This window comes from Stylophora pistillata, chromosome 2, assembly GCF_964205215.1.
Source record: "Stylophora pistillata chromosome 2, jaStyPist1.2, whole genome shotgun sequence".
NCBI lineage: Eukaryota > Metazoa > Cnidaria > Anthozoa > Scleractinia > Pocilloporidae > Stylophora > Stylophora pistillata.
This window is the reverse complement of record NC_142520.1, coordinates 48693562-48717377: the sequence shown is the minus strand read 5'-3', so window position 1 is coordinate 48717377 and position 23816 is coordinate 48693562. Positions and strand designations below refer to the sequence as shown.

Below are 23816 nucleotides of genomic sequence, written 5' to 3'. Positions count from 1 at the left end.
CCTCTCTCTTTAAATTTGTTCAACGTCGATAATTAAGAATTGGCCAATGGTGTTGTACTGTTTCAACTTCCAATAGAATTGACACCTGCGTCAACGATCTCACTCAGTTGATGATATGTTTTAGAAATGGCGGTCAAGGAAAGTTTTTTCCTCTTACTATTTCAAGGACTCACCATCCTTTTTGCTAAAGAAGACTCGACGCATTCTCGTTCAGCGTTATTCACCACTAAGGAGAACAAGCGCCTTAATGGTCATGCTGTTAAACAGTTTCGATCTCCCACTCAAATATCTTCCAGTCTTTCATGCCTCAAAAACTCCTGGTGTACTTCAACAAACTTCGAAGAACCATCCGAAAAGGTCGATAAAGGAACTTCTGAACTGAACAAGCATGGGATGCTCGACGGAAATGCCCAGATTTATGATAAAAAAGACTTCACTTTCTTTATGATGCTCAAGGTATAGTTTTGTTATTGTTTTTTCCCTTGTTTTTGTTTTTTATTTCGTTTCTTTGTTTTTTCTTCTTTTCTTAACACGTACAAGAAGAAAGAAGTTGTTATTTTCAGTTGTAAAGGAGCATCGCAATTTCATGCATATTGGTTTGAGATAGCCATTATTTATCGAGTGGTTACATACATGCAAACAACTGCAGCTGAACAGGAAGAGTTGTATTCTATTTTATTAATGAAATATACCCGTTAAACGATAATACCTGTTTGCCTTTTTAGGGATGTCTCATGAGAGGCTGTCGTCATGGTGGTTCTTGTTTGTTTCACGAGAAAAACCAAACATTTTCATGTTCCTGCATACATCCGTGGACTGGAGATGACTGTCAAATAATTGGCAACATTGCATTTTTTTTTTTTTTTGTGAAACCTTCAAAACACGCCGAAGTAATATAAGTGCTCATTGAAGCAGAACATGTAAATACCCGCTCCTCAAGCAAAATCCAGCTGGCTGGTGCATCTTAGAATAAGACAGAACTCTTTCACTCTCTGGACAAAAAATGAAATAATAACAGCTTTTGAAAAAACTTCATAACGGGAATTGAAACCGGAATCGGTTCTAAATACAGACTATTTTGTTCCCCTCAAGTCATGATCCAAACGTTCATTAATATGTTGTCGCCACTAAGTATAAAATACGAGAAAAATGGCTTTTAATGAGGCAAATATACACCTGTGAAAAATTATAGCCAGCGCGCTTCATGATTCCACCGCTTCACTAGTGTTTTTGAGGGTGGGTACATTAGCGCCCCTGTGCAGACCGTTCCTCTGACTATCGAAAAAACGTATTTGCAAGAATGTTTTTGACTTGATTCGTGTTGAAAACTGTGCAAACTTACACAATCCGGCCGATGAAGACGCAAGAATCAAGCTTTCTGTGATCATAATCTAGGATGAGAGAATGTTAATATTCGATCGCTCAAATACGTTACTGCCTCCCATTGTCGCTACAGAGATCTTTGTTGATTTCAAAACAAGATTTCAAGAATTAAACTTAGTAAGTCACTACAACGGATCTGCTTATTTCTTTTATGTTTTGTTTTCTCGCACGCGCAAATTTCGGTAAGGGGAGGTGTATTATATATATATTTTTTTTGATTTTCATCCCAAAGGAGAGGGGTTATAAATTTAGATGACAGTAACTGTTGCATAATCAGTAATTGACGCCGTCATTTATGTTTTATCAAAACAGAATCGTTGTTGCTGCCAAAAGACGAGTCTTTTCGTTGCCGCTTCTAGCAATGATTACAAACGCTCGATCGGAGGGAGAGGTTTGAACTAATGAAGAACCAACAAAATACAAGCTTACAAAATGCAGAAATATAAAACTGAAAGGCGGCTAAAGCGAACGTGATGAACATAATAACTAGGAACTTACATTGTATCGGCGCTGTAGGCCGCGAAAAGGCAACTCTAAACCGGATGTTCTCTTAAGACAAGATGTTCTCTCGATGTAAACAACGATGAAACTAAAAAGCTAGAATATGAACAACATGCAAATTATACCGAACGCGGGAACGAAAGACAAAAAGTATTCCCGAAGGACGCTAATGAACAGAAATAAAATACGGAGAATGCTAAATTCTACAATTGTTGCTAATTAGTGTGCAGTGTATTGTGACCGTAATATATGCAGAATGCTAGCAGGTATAAAACTCATGAATTTTGGCCCTACATTTCATTACTTAGATTAGTGTGTGCGCGAATAAAAAACTTTGGTTTTACAGAACCGAGTAGTTAACAGTAATGGTCAATAGTTGACGAAATGCTATGGTATGCAAAGCATACTCTTCGAACTCAGAGAGTAAAATTCGTAGAACGATACAATACAATACAATACAAAGACTTTATTTCACACGACAATTGTTAAAGCGACTACACGCTTGTGGGGTCGTGCGTAAAATGGAATAAAATGAAATGTAGTAAAATAAAATAATTAAAGTAGCCTATCAAAATTAGAAGATCTAAAAATATTTAAAATTGGGATCCTTAAAGTTCACTGTCTGTGGAGAAATAGAATTAAAGTTCAAATTTAAAAGTGCCTTTGATTTGTAGGCTAACGAGGAGAGCTGCTTAATGGTTATATTTCTTAAATTTGATTCTTGGAGAAGTGTGTTAAAAACGATAGGTCCTCTTCTGGGAAAAACTGTTTTCCATGTAATATGTGTTGAATTTTGGTACTTTTATGTTAGCATTACTTCTTAGATCTTTCTTAGTATTCACGTCAACTTCTTCGGTGGTATCTAAGATGGATATAGGTAAAGTCTTCTTATCTATTTTGAACATCAGTTTAGCCAAATTAACTTTATATGTGGTTTCAATAGAAGACCATCGAGCTTTGCTTAGTACTTCAGACTTAGGCATATCCCATGCCCTTAGGCATATCCCGCGAGCATGAGCTGTCGTGTTGTGATGTTGTGTAAAAGGATAGGCAGCCATTAAAGATAAAAACCGATCGGAAGAAAACTATCATTACACGTTATTACATTGGCGACGAGGATTAATTGAGCCCGTGGTTGTTAGATACCGCTTTAATTCTGCCGTTTGATCCCATGACGATCAAACTTCTCTCGCTCACCGATGGCAAAAGTGGTTCAAAAGCTTCAAAATATTATCCGACGCAGCTGGCTGGAAAAGCAACAAACAACGCCAATTGTTTGTCCTTACTGACCCCGCGGCATCTAATATTCAAGACGCCTTCTGCGCGTTATCCGATGAATGAACTGATTAAAAAACGGCCGCACTCTGTCGGCTCAAATTTCGCCAAGAAACATAAGGCAGGCGAGACCATCGCACAAGTGGTTACAATCTATCAGATTGTAACGATATGCCCATCCAGAAAGTCGTAGAATAAGATTAAGCTGTCCATGTATTGTTATTAAAAACACGGAAAAGATGGGCAATTTTTTATTTCTGTGGCTATACCCTCAGACGCGAATGCTTTCATCCAAAAAGCTGTAAATTGAAAATGTTTAGAAATAGAAATCAATCGAAGCAGAGAGATTAGAAAAGTGGTTATTTCAGTACTAGCCGTGCTCTTAAAGAAACTGGAAAATGCATCAAGAAGAAAATTCTTCTTCCGCGCTAAAACGTTTACAGCCCCACTTGTAACTATATCCCAGGCCTCCTCCACTGAAGGAGGGACGCGATCGTAAATAATCATGAATTATTATTACTATTATCATTACTATTATTATTATTATTATTATTATTATAAAAAACAGATAAAGGGCGAGACCTCAACAGAATTCGTTACAAACTAGAAAAAGAATAAATAACTGTCCTTTACGATATGCTCATCATATGCCAGAAAGACGAAAAAATAAGATTATAAATATGAAGGTGCATTTTTAATAGAGTTATTGGAATGGATCGCACATTTTCGGGCTTTTGAGGGTAAAAAAACTCTGCTAATTAGGGATTTAAAAATGGGAAGGTTCGTGGCTTAAACGATGTTACATTTTCCCAAAAGCGACCTAATCATTTTGCTAATGGTAGCCGTACATAAGAATTCTGCTATGGACTCACGCGGTCATCTTTCCAACCTATTGTAGAGATTATCAATGTGGAAAGACATGACAACGAAAGTCGCTTTGACTTACAATCCTGAGAACCTAAACTCACACATTAGTTTTCTTTTCTTTTTTTGTTTTTCTTTATAGTCTTTGCCTTTTCTTTTTTCCTATCCGTTGTACGAGACCCCATCTTCCAGGCACGAAAAGCACTAGTTTGCACTAATTTGATTTAAAAGGGAAAGAGAAGATCATTGTGCGAGATTTTAATACAGGCCAGAGGTTGCTCGTAAAATTGACCCGATAAATAAGAAAGATTTACTCCAAAATTAGGAACTACGAGATCACACTCATTCTGAAAACCGGATTCATTTTGGCGTCGGGTCAGGCTTCTGAACTCTTACCCTTGTGACGCGATAACAGAAAAATCCATAACAGTTTACTTTACATCTCGACTGGACGTGTTCTTTATGAAATCAGTTACACAGGAAGCCTCGACCTTTAGCTCAAGTAAACAAGTCGTATCTCGCAACAGTTGAGTTTGTTCATCAGGGAAGCTGTTCTCTCGAATTCCATTGAAACTACGATGGACCCTACAAAGAAACCTCCCGAAAAATGCTCAAACAAAGCTTTTCACAGAGGCTCTTCGGTTGTTTCTTTCATTTCAGTTCTACTGATTATTTTGCTGAACAAACTGCGCATTTCAGCCATTGAAAGTCGCATGAAGATGCACGCTTCTGGGGTGGATCCAGGATTTAGTCAAGGGGGGTTCGGAGAATTGTCCAAGGGCATGCTCCCCTGGGAGATTTTGAAAATTAGATCTTCGGAAAAATAGTTTCCAGCATTTTGAGGAACAATTTATGGGGTTCGACCGAACCACCCGAACCCCCCCCCCCCCCTCCTAGATCCGCGTCAACGCATTAACGAGTAACGGTAAGCAAACAACTGTTTCATTTGATTAAAAGAGATTATCTATAAAGTTCGAAATAGATATATTTAGCTAGTATTTAGCAACATAATTTCGCTTCAGTCCTTAATTACGGGTCTGTTCCCTGATTAAGACTAGCAAACGGACTTGTTTTCCCTAGTTCCTTCCTTGCTAAAACGACTAACCAAGCAATGGTCGCAACGTACATTTTAAGACGGGGTCTTTCGTTTGAAGGAGCTGTGTACTCACGGCGACATAATAGTCAGGGAACCGAGACCAATGTCACTGTTTTTCTCACGAGACTTTAGATAAAGTGAGCAATTAAAGGAATATGGACCACGGTTCATCTCACTGTACATGTACTTCGATTCAACAGGGCTATAGCAAGAACAGAATTAGGGTCTTTATTAGAATGGGGGCTCTTATTGGTATAAGGAGGGTTATCAAAACGAGAGTGCATTGCTTATTAGATTAGGGGGACCTACTAAGAAAAAAAAATTCGAGGTTGGGGCGATTATTAGAGAGGGGGGCGTACCCGTGTGCAAAGGCTTATGGACTAACAAGAGACCACGAAAATAAGTTAACAAAACAGGAAATTCAATCTTAGTCAGAGGAAACTCATATTTTAAACACGGGAAAAGTTAACTCTGCAATCAAGGTTTAAATGTCACCTGCTGAATTGATACCTGCTAACCCATTACTGCTCCTCATCTGTCTGTTTTATGAAGAAACATTCGTACTTCATGCAACTTACTGATTCAGAAATAATGAAAATACAACCTTTCCTCAAGGCTACTTATTACAATTTTCCAGTCAATTTAGGGGCCTGTTTAAACTTCAACAAACTGAGTGCAATGGAAGCCTTCAGAGCGCCAACAAGATCGGCTTATGGTGTGACTGGAGTGATGGTGATGGATCAGTGATGATGACTGGTGGGGGAGAAGAGGAATGTCACCGTGCAAATCAATAGGTTGAAATCACAGAAACTGACAAAACTTTTTTTTGTTGAAGAGGGATACAAAGCGACCGAATATGACTCTGGTTTTAGTGCTCACACAGAAAACGCTCCATCCCAGTCCTATTCGTTGAAATTATGGATCCGTTAAAAATGAGATCAGGTATTAACTTTTCAAACTTAGTTTAGAACTGAAGAACTTTATAGAGGATGATAGTATTCATTTAATGTCACATTGTGTTTAGATGAGTATTTTGAAATAATCAGTAATGGCTCATCTCTTTCCTCTCATAGCAAAGACAAAACAACTTGACCAGCACCCCAGCCGCAACTCTCTAATCGCCGACAGTCCGTCGTCATGGCCGTAGTATTATACTTCGAGCATCGATCGTTGAAAAGCCGTGTTGCGTTTCCAGTATAGCTCTTTTTCCTCTGCCTGACCTCTTTCCTCCTTTTTCTTCTAATTGAAGCACCTTCCTTTAGACACGAATAGCTTCCTATTCACGCGTTTCACACTTAACCTGCTCGACGTAACTCTTTACAAACTGTATCTGCTCTCCACTTTCGTGCAGCATCAACGCCTCCCGGCCAGCTCAATGGATAGAGCGCTGGACTGATGTGCGGGAGGTCGAGGGTTCGAGTCCCGGCCGGACTAACACTTAAGGTGTTAAAATAAATGAGAAGAATATGCTTCCTTTCTATAACATCGAGAAATGGTTTAGATATTGTAGTCTTCTCGGATAGGGACGAATAAATGGAGGTCCCGTCTCCCTTAGGGGTAAGAGACGTTAATTTCCCACGCACGAGTTAACAGTGGGATGGATGTCCTCCCCTGGGGTGGGATGGGTGGGTTGTTGTCAAGCGTTTCATACATGAGCCTCTGGCTCGGGCAATATAGGTAGCCATGCCCCACGTTAAGACATTAAACTTTGACTACAATTATTATTACTATTACTATTACATGAAAAATACATGTAGCGTCAAATGAATTGCTCTAATTTGATTGGATAACAGCCCTCCGAGGTGTGAACTAGAAATGCATAGTAACCAAACACATAGAAACAAACGCAGATACCTGCAACAGGTTATCAATTGACATGAGATCTGTTAAGCCAAATATTAAATAAGCCCCCAGAATTTTACCATGTCGTTTTACACTCTGGCGAGTTCCTTACAGTTTGCTATAGAATTGCTTAATCTTAATTCAAAAGCGAGGGAACTGATCAGATTTCGGTTCAATGGTGAAATTTAGTCGCATACAACTCCGGCTGAAAATGATCTTTAGACTTGTCGAACCCTCAAGGACTTGTTTCCACGTACTAGTAATTCTGGTATTTTCTAACACATGCTTCTTATTGTGCGTAAGTGTTTTAGAATTCTGATAAGATATTGGGCATGAGCAAAATACTTTGAAATAATGTTTTTTTCCATTCTATGTTTCATTCTAGAAACAAAAGTGGTCTATGTACAAGGTGAACCTCTCAGCCAAGGCACAGATAAAAGAATGGCTTATGTCACCTTTAAGCGTCACAAGTTTCCCTACCTCAACGTCACCAGTGTTCGTTTAGATCATGTTATGGATGACAGTAACTGTGGATTTGCCTGTGTCAATATTTCGTCATGAATCTCTTTTAACTTGGCCGCATTTCATGATATCAATGGCAAAGTTCTGTTGCCACCCTGGAAAAAGGTAAATTTCTTTGCAGTTTGCATCAGAGCGGACATATCATTCACCGATAGTGATAGGGGTTCCTAACAGACTTAGTGAAATTCAGCGGCCAGAGTCTATTGCCTGACCTCTTTCCCGGCTCATTTTTCTGCCAGTTGAAGCACCTAGCTTTCGATACAAATAGCTTCATATTCACACGTGTCACACTTAACCTGCTCGACCTAACTCCTCACCAACTCTATCCACTCTCCACTATCTTGCAGCATCAGCGGCGACAGGCAAAATACATGTAGTGTCAAATGAATTGCTCAAATGTAATTGGATAACAGCCTTCGCAGGTGTGAATTAGGAACGCGTAGTAACTAAACACCGACAAACCAACCTCACAAACAAACACCAACAAAACATCAAACAGCTACGCTCCGCTTAACTTTGGATTTTCGGATTTTCGATTTTTGCTTTACTTCTTGAGATATAGCCTCTACTTTGAAAACTTCGCTCAAAAGCGCTACTTTGAAGTTAAAAGGATGGCTAAAAAATAATGAAGTGTTCAAATAAAAATTTCAGACACGTTTTTTCAGATCAACATGTGTAGGTCACGTTCCGATAAGATAGAAGCGTGTTTGTTAAAATGCGTCGTCAAACAAACATATGTCTCGGCATGAAAGAATAAGCTCCAACTCTGTTCAATCATAAAATTAAATTAAATATCCGAAATCAGTGTTTATTAAGCTTTAGGAAAATGTTTATTTTTACAGGGATAGCGCTCATTATATCTCGGTTGGAATCAAAACGCTGATTTTCCTTCTTTCATTTATAGTGGCCTTCAAAGTAACTTGCGCGCATTTAAGTTGATCAGCTAGGACGTAGATAAAATTGTTTTTCATTATTTCGAGTTACAAAAAAAATTAGGCAAGTTCTATTAATTAAGTTAAGCAATATTTAGAACGCACAAAGGCTACGTGCCTTATTTATATTATTCCCTTCTTGTAATTACAGCTTGTTTCACTTCTATATTTAGCTACGAAAGCACCTGCCTTATTCCAACCAAATAAAGACCAAGAAATGTTAGAAAATAACATTTGTTTACCGCTTTTAGAAGTTGGCTCTCTCTAGAGCTGAACATGTTATGCTGGATTTCGCACCCAATATCTCAGTTTGAATGAAAACGGTGATTTTCCTTCTTTCCGGTCATAGCGGCCTTTTAAGTAATTTGCGCGCATTTAAATTAATCAGCCACGACGTTAATAAAATTATAACATAACCAAAGTAAAGCGCGTGCTCTGATTGGCCAATTTAGCGTCCCGCTCATGGGTGTACGCTACTGACGTGAGCAAATGCAAAGACCATTTTTCCGCGCGCGCTTGTTTTTTCTGGTCGCGTAAGATTTGTTAAATAAAAGGGAACTCTTTAGCTACAGTGTTTCAATGCTATGTTATAAAACAAATGGTAAACATCACAGCGTACACTATTGAGTTATGGATGCACTTGGGAGGTTTGCTAAGCACTCAAGAAGCTAGAGTCGCTCTCGGCTATCGCCTCCAGCGACTCTTACGCTTCTTTGTATATTGTATATTATTCCCTTCCTGTAATTGCAGCTTGTTTCATTTTTACATTTATATACAAAAGCACCTGCCTCATTTCAACCAAATAAAGGAAAAACATTTTAGAAAACAACAATTAGTTTCCGCTTTTAGCAGATAAATCTCTCTAGAGATGAAGATTTTATGTTAGAGTTCGTACCCAAATGTTGGTTGAAAAAAAATCCATATATTGAAGAATCACTTTTTATCATGAACTTCACTTTACTTTTGATAACCTATTTATCTTAAGGCGTGCAGTAAATAAGTTATTATGCCGCTTTACTTTAAATGTTAATGCTTTGGGTCGCAGAAACAAATATGTGCAGTAGTCTTCTTAAGGTTGTTAAATTAGGGCGCACAATCTTAATGCCAAGTCGTTTAACTAACTAAAACCGTTAGTCTGTCGCTGCATATCACATCAGTGTCATATTATAATTAGATGTGTTTTAAAAAGCGAGGCCTCTTTTTCGCGGTACTTCCCTTCAGTTTTGCGTCTGTTCTTTTGGTAGGATGGCCTCATTGCTGGGCTGTTGTGAAGGAAGGTGATGCAAGTGGTATTATCTTATTGGTTATATCGTAAACTCAATATTTTTGCTAGGTCAGGCATTAACTTTTACCCACTTTTGAGTGCAATGAGGATCTTTTTTTCGAGGGAAAAGGAGTGCGGGAAAAGAATTATAGCCTGTATGTCTTAGGTAAAGTGTTCAAAATCTTTACCAAAGATCATCCGAGTTCTCTTAAGAGATAGTTTAATTGCCCCTTCAAGGAGAGCAGCGATAAAGGTGACGCTTACTAAGCTGTTAATCCTCACGCATCGTCATTATTTCTCTCTTAACTAGCGAGTCAGTCCAAGTTACGTGAAACAGATCCCGCATACTTAGTATAACACTTACTAACCTTCGAGATATTTATACTTTTCGAAATCATTTTCTACGTTCAATTTCTTTTATCCTTGCGGCCAAGGTAGAGTAAAAGATCGGCAATATAAGAAACAAGATCGGCAATATAAAAAAAATAACTGCAAAGAAAACTTTTCTTAAAGATTGTTATATAATAATACAATAAATAGAGAATTTGGAGAAGAAAAGGCGTACCTAAGAAACCACCCATAATAAAGGTAAAGGTTCCTAGAACAGGTTATATTATCAATGATTCAAAGTTAACGTCAAGAGTGGGTTTCCTTTACATGCTAAGTGAAATGCTAGAGTAATTGCAGTCAAGGTATATATTAAGCATTTACAACAGGTTATCAGTTGATATGTTATTTGTTAAGCTATATATACGATAAGCCCCTACAATTTTACCAAGTCGTTTCACACTCTGATAAGTCCCTAGCAGTTTGCTATAGAATAGCTTAATTAAAGTGCAAGGGAACTGATCCGATTTCGGTTGCATGGGGAGATAAAGCAACATACAACTCCAACTGAAAATGCTCTTTAGACTTACCGAACTTTGAAGGAGTAGTTTCCATGTACTAATAATAATGTTTTTTCTAACACATGCTTCTTATTGTGCGTAAAGTGTTTTAGAATTCTGATGAGATAGTGGGTGTGAGCAGAATACTTTGAAATAATCTTTTTTCATTCCATTTTTCATTTCTAGAAACAAAAGTTGTAAATTTATGAGGTAAACTTCTCAGTCAAGGCACAGATAAAGGAATGGCTTATTTCAACTTTGTGCATACTAAGTTCTCCTATCTGAACGTGACCAGTACTGGTTTGGATTATGTTATGCATGGATGACAGTGACTGTGGATTTGCAGCAGAATACTTTTAAGAAATCCTATATCTTTACTTTCTTTATTCCTAGAAACAAAAGTTATCAATGCACAAGGTAAACCTTTCCGCCTAATCACAGATAAAGGAATACCGGTAGCTTATGTCAAAATTAAGGCTCTTAAGTCTTCCTACCTCAACATCATTGCTATTGGTTCGGATTATGTTCTGAAAGGCAACGAATGTGGATTTGTTTGTGTCAACATCCCTTCATGTTTCTCTTTTAAACTGGCCGCATTTCATGATGTCAATGGCAACGTTCTGTGTGAATTACTTACATCGGATATCTACAACAACTCAGACAAGCTTATCCCTAATCAGAGTCACCATCACTATAGTATCGCAGAAAGTTGTGAATAAAAATTGTTCACTCTGTTTTTGTGAAAGGAAGAGGATATGAAGTACATACGATTGCATGCGTATGGAGTGGGGTTGATTGCAGAAATAAGGAGGGGGGTTATTTGAGCGAAAGATTTATTATGTATTTTGGGTATTAGCGGGAAGGTCAACTAAGGGATACTGACTTTATTTGGAAAAATGGCTCATGATAATATTTATTTTGACTGTCGAGCTTAGGCCACATCACCCGCGTTTATTTCTCATTGCTATATGTTTTCTTTAGTCTCCATGTATCAGTTTGCCTTGTCAGAACTATGGGAAATGCGCTCCGCAGTACGAAAAGAACAGTTACGTGTGTGTTTGCGCGAGAGGATACACTGGGGAACATTCTGAAACGGGTAACACACGATTAAGTTCACATTTACAAGACCGCTTCAAACTTAACGGATGGTTTAATTCCCTTCCACAACAGGAGACTACCCCAAATCTTAATTGATTACCGTTACCCTGCTGTTACCGTATATTTCCTAATTAGGTAATTTCATTTTTCCTTCAGATATTGACGAGTGCAGTTCTTCCATTCGACCTTGTGACGTTAATGGAGACTGCCACAACACTAACGGCTCCTACAGCTGTTCCTGTAAAAGCGAATTTATTGGGAATGGAAAAGCATTTAAATATAAACCATATTTGATGTTTATCTGTTTGTCAAGCTCTAACTATATCCTCTTTACTAGTTTTTCTTATATGATATTTAGGCTTTGCAACACGTAAAAACCAATGTCTGCTTCGCCAACAGTGCTTTGTCAAGAGGACAATATCATTTTCGCTTACGGAACCTTAATGTTGGGATGATAATATCCTCTAAGTTCAAAGACATTACAGGAGCGGATCCAGGAGTTTTTGATTGGAGGTGTCCAGACTTTGGTTCAGAAAGGACTGGTGGACTCTTTTGAGGAATATTAGTTCTCCCCCACACCCCTTCCCACCAGCTGCGGTTGCACGTCATAGTTCCTTGGCCGCTTAAAGTTTACTTGGATTCATTAATTAAAAAAACAGCCAGTTAAAAAGGGATATACGATCCCGCGAATGTAAGAAATTCAGTCTCAAAGTTGTAAGCGTCAGGTCTGATAGGGGGCGTCCGGACCCCCCGACCCTCCCCCTAGATCCGCCACTGCATTAGAACATCCCTCATTACAAGTTCTCACCGCTGAGATGAGTTTGAATTCTAATTTTTTTTTTTTGCCTCGATGCCGGTGTAAAAAAAATGTTGTAACTCAAACATCAATTAAAAAAATTTATTAGAGTGCATTCCATCTTAAATCAAAGCAACCATTTTTTCAACTTTCTAGCCGATGGATATCAGACGGTAAAAGAGAAAAAGTGTCTCACTCATTCTTTCTCTACGGTTTACGGTTAAAAATCTTGATCTATTTACGGCTTATAATTAATACTTTCCCATTGTGGTCATCAGAAACATTTTAACGGTTATTTTTTTTTACTGCTAACCCCAAGAAAAACAGAAGAAAGGCGAGATCATTGCACAATTTGTTACAAGCAATAGAAAGGATAAATAACCATCCTTTCATGAAACTGTCCATTCGATGTCATAAAAAGCAGAAAAAAAAATGAGAAATGTTCTTTCTTTGCAGGCTGAACTCTTATCGCTCGATTCTCAAACAGCGATGGCGAGAACTGGATGCGTGACGATGGAAAATGGTGGTATAACCAGCAAATTGCCATTGGAGTGACAAACGGCCCTTCAGTGAACAGCGATATGATCTCAACAGCCTTTTGATCGGTCACCGGTAGCGAAATAAAGATCACGCGCAGTGACGACCCCAGTCACAGTCCTCTGTTACAGACCACAGGTAACTGTCTGGGTGGACAAACATTCCGATCTAAAATCACAAGCTACGGCGACTTTAGAAATGGCAGAGTTTGGGCCAATGATCAGTGTCTTGGAAACTGTACGGTTCAATATGGCGGACAATACCAGTCAACAGACGGGTTTCAACAGGCTGAGTGCAGTGGAAATATCCAAAGTGCAAACAAGATCGGCTTCTGGTGTGACTGGATTACCGATGATGGATCAGTGATGATGATTGGTGGAGGAGGTAGTAGCTGTGCGCGTGCAGATCATGGGATTGGAATCACAGAAGCTGGCGATGCTTCTTTTGTTGACCTCGGAACCAGCGAGACTGAATATGACTTTGGATATGATGCTGTCACAGGAAACGTTCCATCACAGTCCTATTCGTTGAACTTATGGATTCGTTAATAATAATCAGGCCTTTATTTTTCAAACTTAGTTTAGAACTAAAGAACTTTGTAGAGGGTGATTTGTGATTCAAGTTAAATGAGCATTTAAAAATGGTCAGTAATAGCCAACCTTTTCCTCTCATAGCAAAATTAAAATAACTTGACCATCACCCCAGTCGCAACGCTACGTTCCTTAGACATCTTTAAATTTTCACTGGAAACAAATTAATTGCCTTTAGAATTGCATCGATTAATTAAATCTAGCTATCTGATTGGTTAACGAGGATGAAAGAAGGAAGAAACATTTACATCATCCATCTGTGAATATCAATTATCGGGGGTGGAAGCGGAATTATGAATAATGAATAACGGCTTGCAAAAGAAAATGAATAAGGAATAACGGCTTAAAAAAAAATGAATAATGAATAACTAGGGTTTAATCGGGAATAAAGAATCATACCAAAAAAGAATCGCGTAAAGAAGCGATAGAGATCACGCGCTCGAAACTTGCAATCTTCGTCAAATCTTTGATGTCTGTGATGGTTTTTATGACCTTTCGGTGCCTTCCAGTCTCAGATTCTAGTCGTGGTATTCAATTACAGATCCTCCTTTACCAGCCGATTGTGTAACTTTTTCCCGATTTCGGTCCTGATTGGTGCGCGCTTTTTATGTTCGTTATGTCATCACTATCTGGTTCGTCTCTTAGTGACTGTCTGCCTCGAGTGACGTGTCGGTGTCTTTTTAGAGTGTCGAAGAGTAATCGAACAGTAATCTACAAATGGGGAGAAAAAAAAAAGAAGAGAGATCGCGACAGACCGTAGGTTAAGTTCAAGTTTGATATCGTAATCGACCTTCGGTTGATGTTTAATTCTCTATTGTTCACTACAGATCATACGCTATCAAAATTGCATTACTATTTCCAGGTCGCGTTCCCAATCCTGGTCGCCTGAAAGGTCAGAACAAAGCTCAAAAATATCGAAAAGATCGAAAAGGTAGGACACATTTAAGAGCTTAAATGTTGATTTATTATAGTTTTCTGATTAGTAAATTATTTTCATATGGTGCAGCCAATCTTAAAACATGAAATGACTGACGTCCACCGTAGAAAATAAATTGCGCTTCCCTCGTCTTGTAATGAATAATAACATCCGAAAAACAACCCTAACGCTAAAAATAACCCTGACCCGCAGAAGAACCCTAACCCCTAAAAAACCATAACCTTAAACAACCCTACCCCTAAACAAACCTAACCCTAACAACCCTAATCCTAACAACCAAAACACTAAAATCCCTAACCCTAACAACCCTAGCCCTAACAACCCTCGCCCTAACAACCCTAACCCCAACCCTAACCTTAACAACCCTAACCCCTAACAACCCTACCCTAACAACCCTAACCCTAAACAACCCTAACACTAACAACCCTAACCCTAATAACCCTAACCCTGATAACCCTAACCCTAATAACCCTAACCCTAATAAACCTAACCCTAATAACGCTAGCCCATAGCGATGGACTCATGTCGTGAAAAAAAAAAAAACAAAAAACAAAAAAAAAGCATTTTGATGTCTTTTATCAATTTGTTCGCAGCAATTCCAAAATCCTTGTACTCTTCGAATCAACTTCGAAAGATTTGTACCTGTCTATCGATATAATTTGGCTTTTTTTTTTAATCATGTGCGTATGTAAATCAGTGTCTAAACTGAAAATTGGTGATTTATTCCTAGATTTAAGTTCTCTAGGTTTCAATCAATGTCCAGATCACGTTCATCGGAAAGGCATCATTTTGAGATTACCGAATCGCGCCGGGATTCCTATAATAAACCAAGGTCACTATAAATGTTGTGGTCTGTTTAATTTTGATTAATTTGCGTTTACCAAGCTCTCGATGTCTTCTCCAGTATTGTAAAGTAAAGGAGAATCTAGCGAAAGTACATCTTCAAGAAAACAGTGCTTAAATATTTTCTTAAGAAAATAACATCTGTTCGCCCCTTCAACGCCTTTCCCTTTCAACTTTGCGCAATACACTGGACTCGAACTGGACAAAACAATTCAGGATCGGTTCATATAATAACTTTTGAAAATAAACACCGATTATGCGTGGAACTAGCTTACAGTTGAAGCTCATGCGGGGGAGTCTCATTAAAAATGTTTGCATGTGAAAAGATTTTCCCGCGTGAGCCTCGACTGCAGGCTAGTTCCAGTTCAATACCATAAATATGAATATTGTCGAACATTAACAGTGCTTGAACTATTTTCTACATTGACATATATTCTGTGAAGTAATCGGCAATCGATCCGCAAGCAAAGAATTCGGCCCTGGCATACGGCAAATTCATCGGGAAATACGCTTTTCAAAGGTTTATCCATTAACTGTACATGTTGTAAAAAAATGAGCCTTTTCGATCCGTTGGTGGTACTTTGACTGTTTCTAGCAAATGCACCGCTTACCGCTCAACTAGCTTTAACGTGTTAAAGAACCTTTTTTTCTTGTCGCGGATAATGTTTTCTATATGCTTTTTCCTCTGTGTATGGGACAAATCCATTAGAACTGCGCTTCTGTTTGTAGAAAGGATTGTTTTAAACCTCCCATTTCAAAGGGGATTAATTGATTTACTAATGAATGAAAAATATAAAACATTGCACAAGCATGGCGAATATTTGGCGCGAAAACCTGTTGGTCGCGCGTACTTTTCCGCCTTTAGTTAATGGTCTTAATGTGAACACTATAAATTCCCATTTGTAAAATTTTCTTGTCATTTATGCTGCCATTTTTAATGGAAAAAGGGTAAAGTATTCAAAAGTTACTATCATACATAACCCGATCCTAAACTGTTTTGCCCAGTGACGGTATTATTGCGTATGGCTTTACGATTTAGGCTTTACAGTTGAGTTTTATGGTTGTGCTGTAAAAAGTACTACATTTGTATTAATTTCGCTTTCGAAAGGGTTTTTTTGAAGTGCTGATTTTATGACAAGAGGGAAAACCGCATAATCCGCAGAAACACCTGTCGGAGCAAGGGGAGAACTAACGACAAACTCAACCCACATTGACGTCGGGTTCGGGAGTCGAACCCAGGACACGTTGGTGGAACATGAGTGCTCTCGCCACCACACTACTACCTGTTATGATCGAGTTTTTCAGTGAAGTAATATTTATTTAATTTATCTGTATATATATTCTCTTAGGTTCAAGCTAACTGAATACTACAAACCAGTTCGTGAAAAATCGTTTCAAGTCACTCAAGCTGTAGAAAGTAAGGCTTTTATGCGTACATGTTTCCGTAGCACAATATAGTTTTGTGGGCTAACCATAAGTATGCGCTAGTTCTTGTAATTAAATGACAACTGAATAAAGATTCCCTACGGTCAAATTAACGTACCCTTCTGATGTTTCTTGCTCGGTTGTGTCAGGACGACAGATCGTCCTTTTACTAAAGTTTCATGCGTAGACATTGTATTTGGCGTTTAATATTGTATTCATTGTATCGGGACTCCTTGTCCCAGTATATACATTTTTGTATTTCTTTACAAGTAGATATTCAGTCGATGATATTATTACTGACATTGCTTGTTGCGCTGAAAAAATATTAAATCCAATTTAAGGCAAGTTTTGTTGAGATATTCAGAGCCTTTGTACAAAAAAAAAATTTAACGAGACTGGCTGGTTACAAAATTAATGACAATTTAACATGATCTTCACAGGCACGATGATAAACATGACATTTCCAAAGTCTGACAAAGCGTTCTGTCTTGATACTGGAAATGAGATTGGTGTTACGCTATTTTGACAACCTCCTTTGCCACCGCCTAATCCTCCTAGCACTTATCCACCGGAACAAATGCGCCGATGGTGGGTAATTAAGGATAGCATAGCAACCTATACGCTAGACGATGCTTTAAAAGAGATCAAGACCCTATTTGAGTCAAGGAATACTCCAATACTTTGATGGCTACCATCTAATGCAAATCGTGAGTGACATGGATTTACGATCGTGTTTACGATATTTCTTGGCAAACTCATCTAATCCAGACGTTTGCCGGATTTTTCTCGAAGAGAAGCTTTCCAAGAAAGCAGAAAGTTTTAAGGCCCAGATTGAAGTAACTGCCATACAGGCTTCTTCTACAAAAGCATTGTCCAAAAGTTTACATGCTGACTCTTCTTATAAAGGAAAGTAAAAAACAAAGAACACCCTAACTGAAGAACAGCGTTTAAAAGCGTTTCGAGCACGTGTCCTTAATAAACATGGTACCAATGCCGATGTGTTTAACAAAACAACAATCACTTCCAAGTATGATCACTGTAGAAAGGTAATTTCGTGTAAAGAATTTAATCAACAGAGCTTTGACACACACGTGAAATTCTGTCATGCATCAAGGAAAAACCCTTCATCGGACATAAGGCTACTTCTGACGCTTATTGGTCAGAGTGAAAAAGAAGAAGGCGATGGAGAACAATCGCATGGAGCAAGTTCTGAGCGATAGAATCTGCAAGATTGACTAGTGCGATATGATATTAGTTTACTTGATGTTGATAAAACAGTGTTAACGTTTTGGTATCTAACTAAATCTGTACTTCTGCCGAGGACGCATATCTTTTACGAGGAGGAGAATGCATTTTGTTCTAGAGCATTAAGCTGTTACTCTACCGTTTCGCAAGCTTTTCCCCAAGAGTTTCCCGCTTTAACGTCCTTGTTGCAATCTAATCAGTTTTTACACGGCAAGGGAGCGACCCACTTTTTCAATGGTATCGGTGGTCATGGGCTGGGCCATCTCGGAGAAGTCAGCATGTCACCGGCTAAGTGGATTCAAAGTCATAATTTTGCGGGTCTTTCGCCGTGAATTCTTTCAAAAAGGAACTCGATGTCGCATATAATGAATGGCGTTCGAATTGATGATGTGTGTCAAATGTTCTTCTCGTTGAAGGAACGAACGCAATAAGTCTAAAAAGGCAGGGCGTCGTTGGTTACCTGATTACTACAGCAAGTGATGCGATGGCTATTAAACCATGCCTTCAGTTTTCTCCGCAAGTTAATGGCATTATTGGGCTTCTCGATCCACCTGTGATGATGTCAGAGGAAGTCAAAGATTTATTGGGCAATTCCGACACGGAAATAACAACATACCTGAAGACGTGTAAATTTAATACCCAGGCCGTGGAAGTCCACCTAACCTCAACGGATGACAGAGTTTCTCGGCCAGTTGCGGTGTTTTATGGAGGCTCGCATGGCAGATGGCAAGTTGTGGAAGAATTGCATCAAAGGTTACGTGTCATTGACGCATGCGAAGGATGTCTTCTTGAAAAGAAGGTTGATGACTGCTCATACAAAATGCCATGAGTGCTGGAGCGGTAAACGCCTTTTTTCAAAATGTCTTAAAGCGGGATTTATAAAGAATGGCATCCAGCCGCAAGACCATGCACAGATTGCCATGAGAAAAAACAAACCTGTTTTATACTTTTGCAACTTGATGCTCAGATTGCGAGTCCCGTCAAAAAGCTTTTATGGAAAGGTTGTTCAACATTTTTCCAGAAACCTTTCAGTTACCACTGCCAGATCCCACAAATAATGTAAAATCTGTACACTCCTCGGTTTTTTGGTATTGGCTTTTCCTGGATAATAGACTAGTTAATCTGAGGATCATCTTAGCAGTTAGAAGAGACAGCAACACCCGCGTGTCTTTCCCAGCGAAAAAGGAAGTAAGTCTGAAGGCACTAAAGAATAAGGAAAGAATGTCAGTGGAAACAGCCCTCTAGGTCTTTTCACCTGAAGTTCAGAAAGCGCTGGCAAAGGAAGACGTAGTTGTAACGATTGTCCCAGAAATCTACACCTTTTGGAGACAAAACAGGCCGGGTACTGGGGTCTGCACTGTGGACGCAGCTATTCACCATGAAACTGGGACTGTCTTCCTTAGTGACCATCAAGCTCACCAGGTAATGATGTGTGACCTTCATTGTCCTGCTACGCTGACATCAATTGCAGGAGTGATCCAGCCAGGGTGCCGCGACGGAAAAAAAGAGCCTGTTTTTAGAACCATCTGTCCTTTGTGTTTACAACAACCTTCTCTTTGTGTGTGATTCTGGAAATGCGTCCATAGGGGTGATTGACTTCGCAAGGCTGGTATCGAGAAAGAAAGCTGCTCACACGTTAGAAGTCAGTACAAGCGAATCAGAAGAAGAGGAAGATGACATCCCCCTCACAGGAAAATACACGATCACCTCTACCCTTGCCCTGACATCAACGTATGGCATTCACTTGGTTAGGCCGTTTTCTGTTAGCTCAGGTCGTAGAATTATGCAAGATTACCCGGACATTTATGTTGGTGACACAAAACAAGGAAAAGTATTCAAGATAACAGATGTTAAGCTCACTACTCGATGCAGTGGAAGACTTCGGGAACTATATCCAGCAGCTGCAACCAACATCAGTGTTACTCCAGTGGCACTCGTCTTTTACCAAGAACGATTGTTTATTGCTAACGCGGAAACAAATGAACCGGGTATTTGTGTCATACATTCTAATCGGGGAACTCTGTTGTCTACTATTACTTCACCCCTGATCTCAACTCTTTCTGGAATGTTCCTTGCAGAGAAATGTCTTTTCGTATCATGTGGGAATCATACCATTCTTAAAATTTCTCAGATAGACACAAATGTGGCGGTTGAACATTTTTCTGGAAAGTGTAACGAACCAGGCAGTGAGGATGGCGTTGTCTCTTCAGCAAAGTTCCACTCTCCTCACGGTATTGCAAGCATGGGGTGTTCCTTATTTATTTGTGACAGTGGAAATAAGTCTATCCGACTTGTTACAAACGCTGAGCTTTCAATAAAACAGTCATCTTTTGTCTATTCATACGCTCAGGTATTTGACATTGACCACTATAGGGGAGCCGCGAGATTTCCATTTCATGAGGCAATGTCTTTATTGGACAAACTAATGGAATTCTTAATGATGTGGGGCGAACAAACCAGACAGAGGACCAGTCGAACAGGAACTCAAGGTCCCGACCAAGTGTTGTCATACACAACAAGAAGATCAGTGGAGATGATGCATGGCAGCCTAGCGCCACTGCAAAATTTTCTCTCCGGGTTAGGTGCTGAAGACCTTCTAGCGCAAATATGATTGTCTGCGCTGGTCACCCTTATGGTTGAAAATTTTTATTCGTTCATGAGACAAGAAGATCCCATGCCTACTGAACTCGAGTACGGAATTAGACGCACAGCCTGTGTAAGGGAACTGGAGAAGAGAATGTATCGTGGGCATTTACACTACTTCACCGGGCCCAAAAGCTATTATCCGGACAAAGTATTGGATTGTCCTCCTCCTCCCAAGCAATCCATATCCCTAATCGAAGATCAAATGGAGAAACTATCCCTTAGCGACACAAACGAGTTAAGGGAATTCGCTTCATCTTTCGGGAAGAGTGTTCGACAACATACTGCCAGAGACAAAAGCAAATAAGATACTTGTCAATTGCCGTATGCAATATCGTTCTCGTTGCAACAGTGTGAGCCAAGTTCAAATGTTGCAACAAGTACTCTGCTACAGGGTGACACTCAACAAGTACTTTGTCAGCAGTCCGTCCTTCATTGTGAAATTTTGTTCAAAGCAGGAGAAGTTGTCGCTGTGAAACACGGTCGACGAAGGGAGAAATGGGGTTTTTTCTTTGCTCTCCTTCTGAAGGATCTCTTAGTCGAAGACAGAACTGCAAATGAACTGAAGTTTACCGAAAATGTAATGGATATTATGTGGCTGGACAATAGCGAAACCGAGGACATGTTCCTGTTCAAAGAAGCGTACGAAGACCACAAAAATTCGCCCTATTCCGTTGTAGACCGTGTTTGTGTCGCTATCACCTCTAACGAAAATGATTCAAAATGCTATCAACTTTCGCAAGAAGAGGTTGATAGAATTGAAAGGATTCTTAAAGGTGGAAACAACAGTGACATCGAGTCCGACGAGGAAACTAGAGAAAGCAAATTTGCTTCCGCATCCGGGGATGACCATCCCAGACGTGTAGCTTGTAATAGGAGATCTGGACACTCCGCAACCCGTTTGAGCCTAAATAAAGTTAACACTTTGCTTAACGCAACACACTTATTCATTGGTATAAGTATTCTAGGATCTCAAAGTTATTCCTTTTGTTGTGTTATTTTTAAAAGCTTAATGTAATTTTGAGAAAGTTGAGGGATAATATTTCCACATCGGAATGAATCAGTAAAATGTGGTTCTCGGGTATTTACCACAAAAATCTACCAAGAATTCGCGCTATTATATTGTTGAATAACTATGTTGTTTTGATCTTAAATACGTTATCAATTAAAATTCCAGTGTTTTTTAGGTTACGTTATAGAGACGAAAGACTCAATCCGACGATAGAAAATAAGAATATCAAACATTGTGATGCTTAGATATCCACCAATAATTTGGGCAAAGTAAATAGGACTATGGAAAAAGGTATGTGTCGAACGCCATCGTAAGAGCTTTCCGTCGTCACTGCTTAAAGTCCCTATTGTGTAGATGTTTAGTATACAGTTCAGTGTACAGTATGTAAAAATAAATGCCACGCCTATAAGGCTGATATCTAAATAAACCTCAGGCTGGAGTTAAGTAAATAAATACGGTAATTAGATTGAACATGACGCTGACGGTTTTAAATCATATTTTAATTGAAGTGAAATCATCTATTTCACAATAAGGAGAATTGGAAACTGCCTAAAAAAACTCGAATACGGAATAATGAATAACGAGAAAAATTTCAAAATGAATAATGAATAGCCTCGAAAAAAATAAAAGGAATAATGAATAAGTGAGATCCAATTATTCCGCTTCCACCCCCGACAATTATTACATGAAGTGGAATACTTTTCAGATAATCTAAGCTCAAGATAAAAACATTTACTTCTGGCATGTGCTGTTTTGTAAAATCTGAATGAATGATTATTTGCTTGATAGTTTTTAGCTTACTGGATGACATTGACGCTCTCATCACTCTTATCAAACAGGATCACCACAATTGGTGTCAGATCTTGGTGACTCTGTACAAAAGCCTAAACAAAATCCCAGGTGTAAATCAAATATAGTTGTTAAAAAGAGTATGTATATAACACTGCAAGATACAAAACAACTATGCACAGACCAACACTTTCAAATATCCCGCCAAATTTGTCTCTTCCTGAGTACATAAGCAAAATCCTTGCCTGGTCAAACGTAAATGGGCATGGGGTCCACATTAATCTTCTCCCAAGGAGGAGATACAGCAGTTGGACCTGCTGTAAGGGTCCTTCAATTTCTGTTATCAAAACAATTTTTCAATCAGTTAATCAGGGACCTTTACAAATAAGAACAACCTTTAATCATGATCCATGGTGACATTCAATAATTACTCTGAAGGTGTAATTAATTCAATAGAGTATCTTGTTTAACTCATTTACCACTAGTGCCCAACCATTTCCTAGAGGCCCATATTCTTGAGGGATAAACTAGTGTATGAAATCATGAGTGAACTGTGACCCTTTCTTGTGTTTGATTTAATATTTTTTGGTTACAATGAATATACGAAGTTCATATATTTTGAACTGCGGTATTAAATACGTATGATGCACGATCCTTCGCAGTAGATAGCGCTATTTATGCAATAGCGAAAATCAGACCTGAAAAAAAATTAGGCCTGTACGGGATTCGAACCACTGACCTCTGCGATACTAGTGCAGCGCTCTACCAATTGAGCTAACAAGCCAACTGGGAGCAGGCCGTTAAGTTGATTCGTAATAATAATAGTTAATCTTTATTGAGGATGCCACCATCACAAAAAAGTGGTTTACAGAGGGGTCCTCTAAAAATAACTAAATAAAATATAATTACTTAAAAATAAAAATAAAAAAAAAATACATATCGGAAAATGTGAAGATAAAACTACATTATTTGAAAATTAACATGCGAAAAAAGCGAAACTAATTAAAATAGTGCTTTCTTGATACCACGCTTAACTTGGCTTAAGGTGGGCACATCTCTTAAGGAAAGGGGTAAGGCATTCCATGCGTCCGCTGCAAAATTTATTGTTATCCAGTGCCCCCATCTTCTGTGTGCGAATGATTTGCGGATATTTCGCTTGGATCGTGTATTATAGTTATGATAGTTACTGTTAAAAGAGCAGTAAAAAGTGTGCATAAAAAGGTTATTAACTACCTTAAACATAAAAATAGCACGATACTCCGCTCTCCGCCTTTCTAGAGATTTCCAATGGAGTTTTGAAAGTGCATTGCTCGCGGAAGCAGTAGGGGGAAGATC

At 38.8% G+C, this 23816-nt stretch overlaps 1 protein-coding gene, 1 long non-coding RNA gene and 1 pseudogene across 2 annotated transcripts in view; all 3 read left to right on the top strand.

Moving 5' to 3' along the window:
• The window catches only part of LOC148740018 (uncharacterized), a 1680-nt gene extending 236 nt beyond the window's left edge, over nt 1-1444 (top strand). The window contains exons 1-2 of the mRNA XM_088748070.1: nt 1-456; nt 726-1444. The exon at nt 1-456 is cut by the window's left edge and continues 236 nt beyond it. Coding sequence (XP_088604196.1) covers nt 127-456; nt 726-899 — 504 coding nt within the window. The 5' untranslated portion in view covers nt 1-126 and the 3' untranslated portion in view covers nt 900-1444. The remainder of the gene's footprint in view (nt 457-725) is intronic.
• An 8248-nt stretch (nt 1445-9692) lies between these two features.
• LOC148740017 (uncharacterized) lies at nt 9693-11947 on the top strand. Its single transcript, XR_015996413.1, has 3 exons — nt 9693-9845; nt 10960-11662; nt 11821-11947. It is a non-coding gene; the product is annotated as an uncharacterized LOC148740017 (long non-coding RNA).
• Nucleotides 11948-12948: 1001 nt separating this feature from the next.
• LOC148740016 (uncharacterized) lies at nt 12949-14282 on the top strand (annotated as a pseudogene).
• Nucleotides 14283-23816: the final 9534 nt, after the last annotated feature.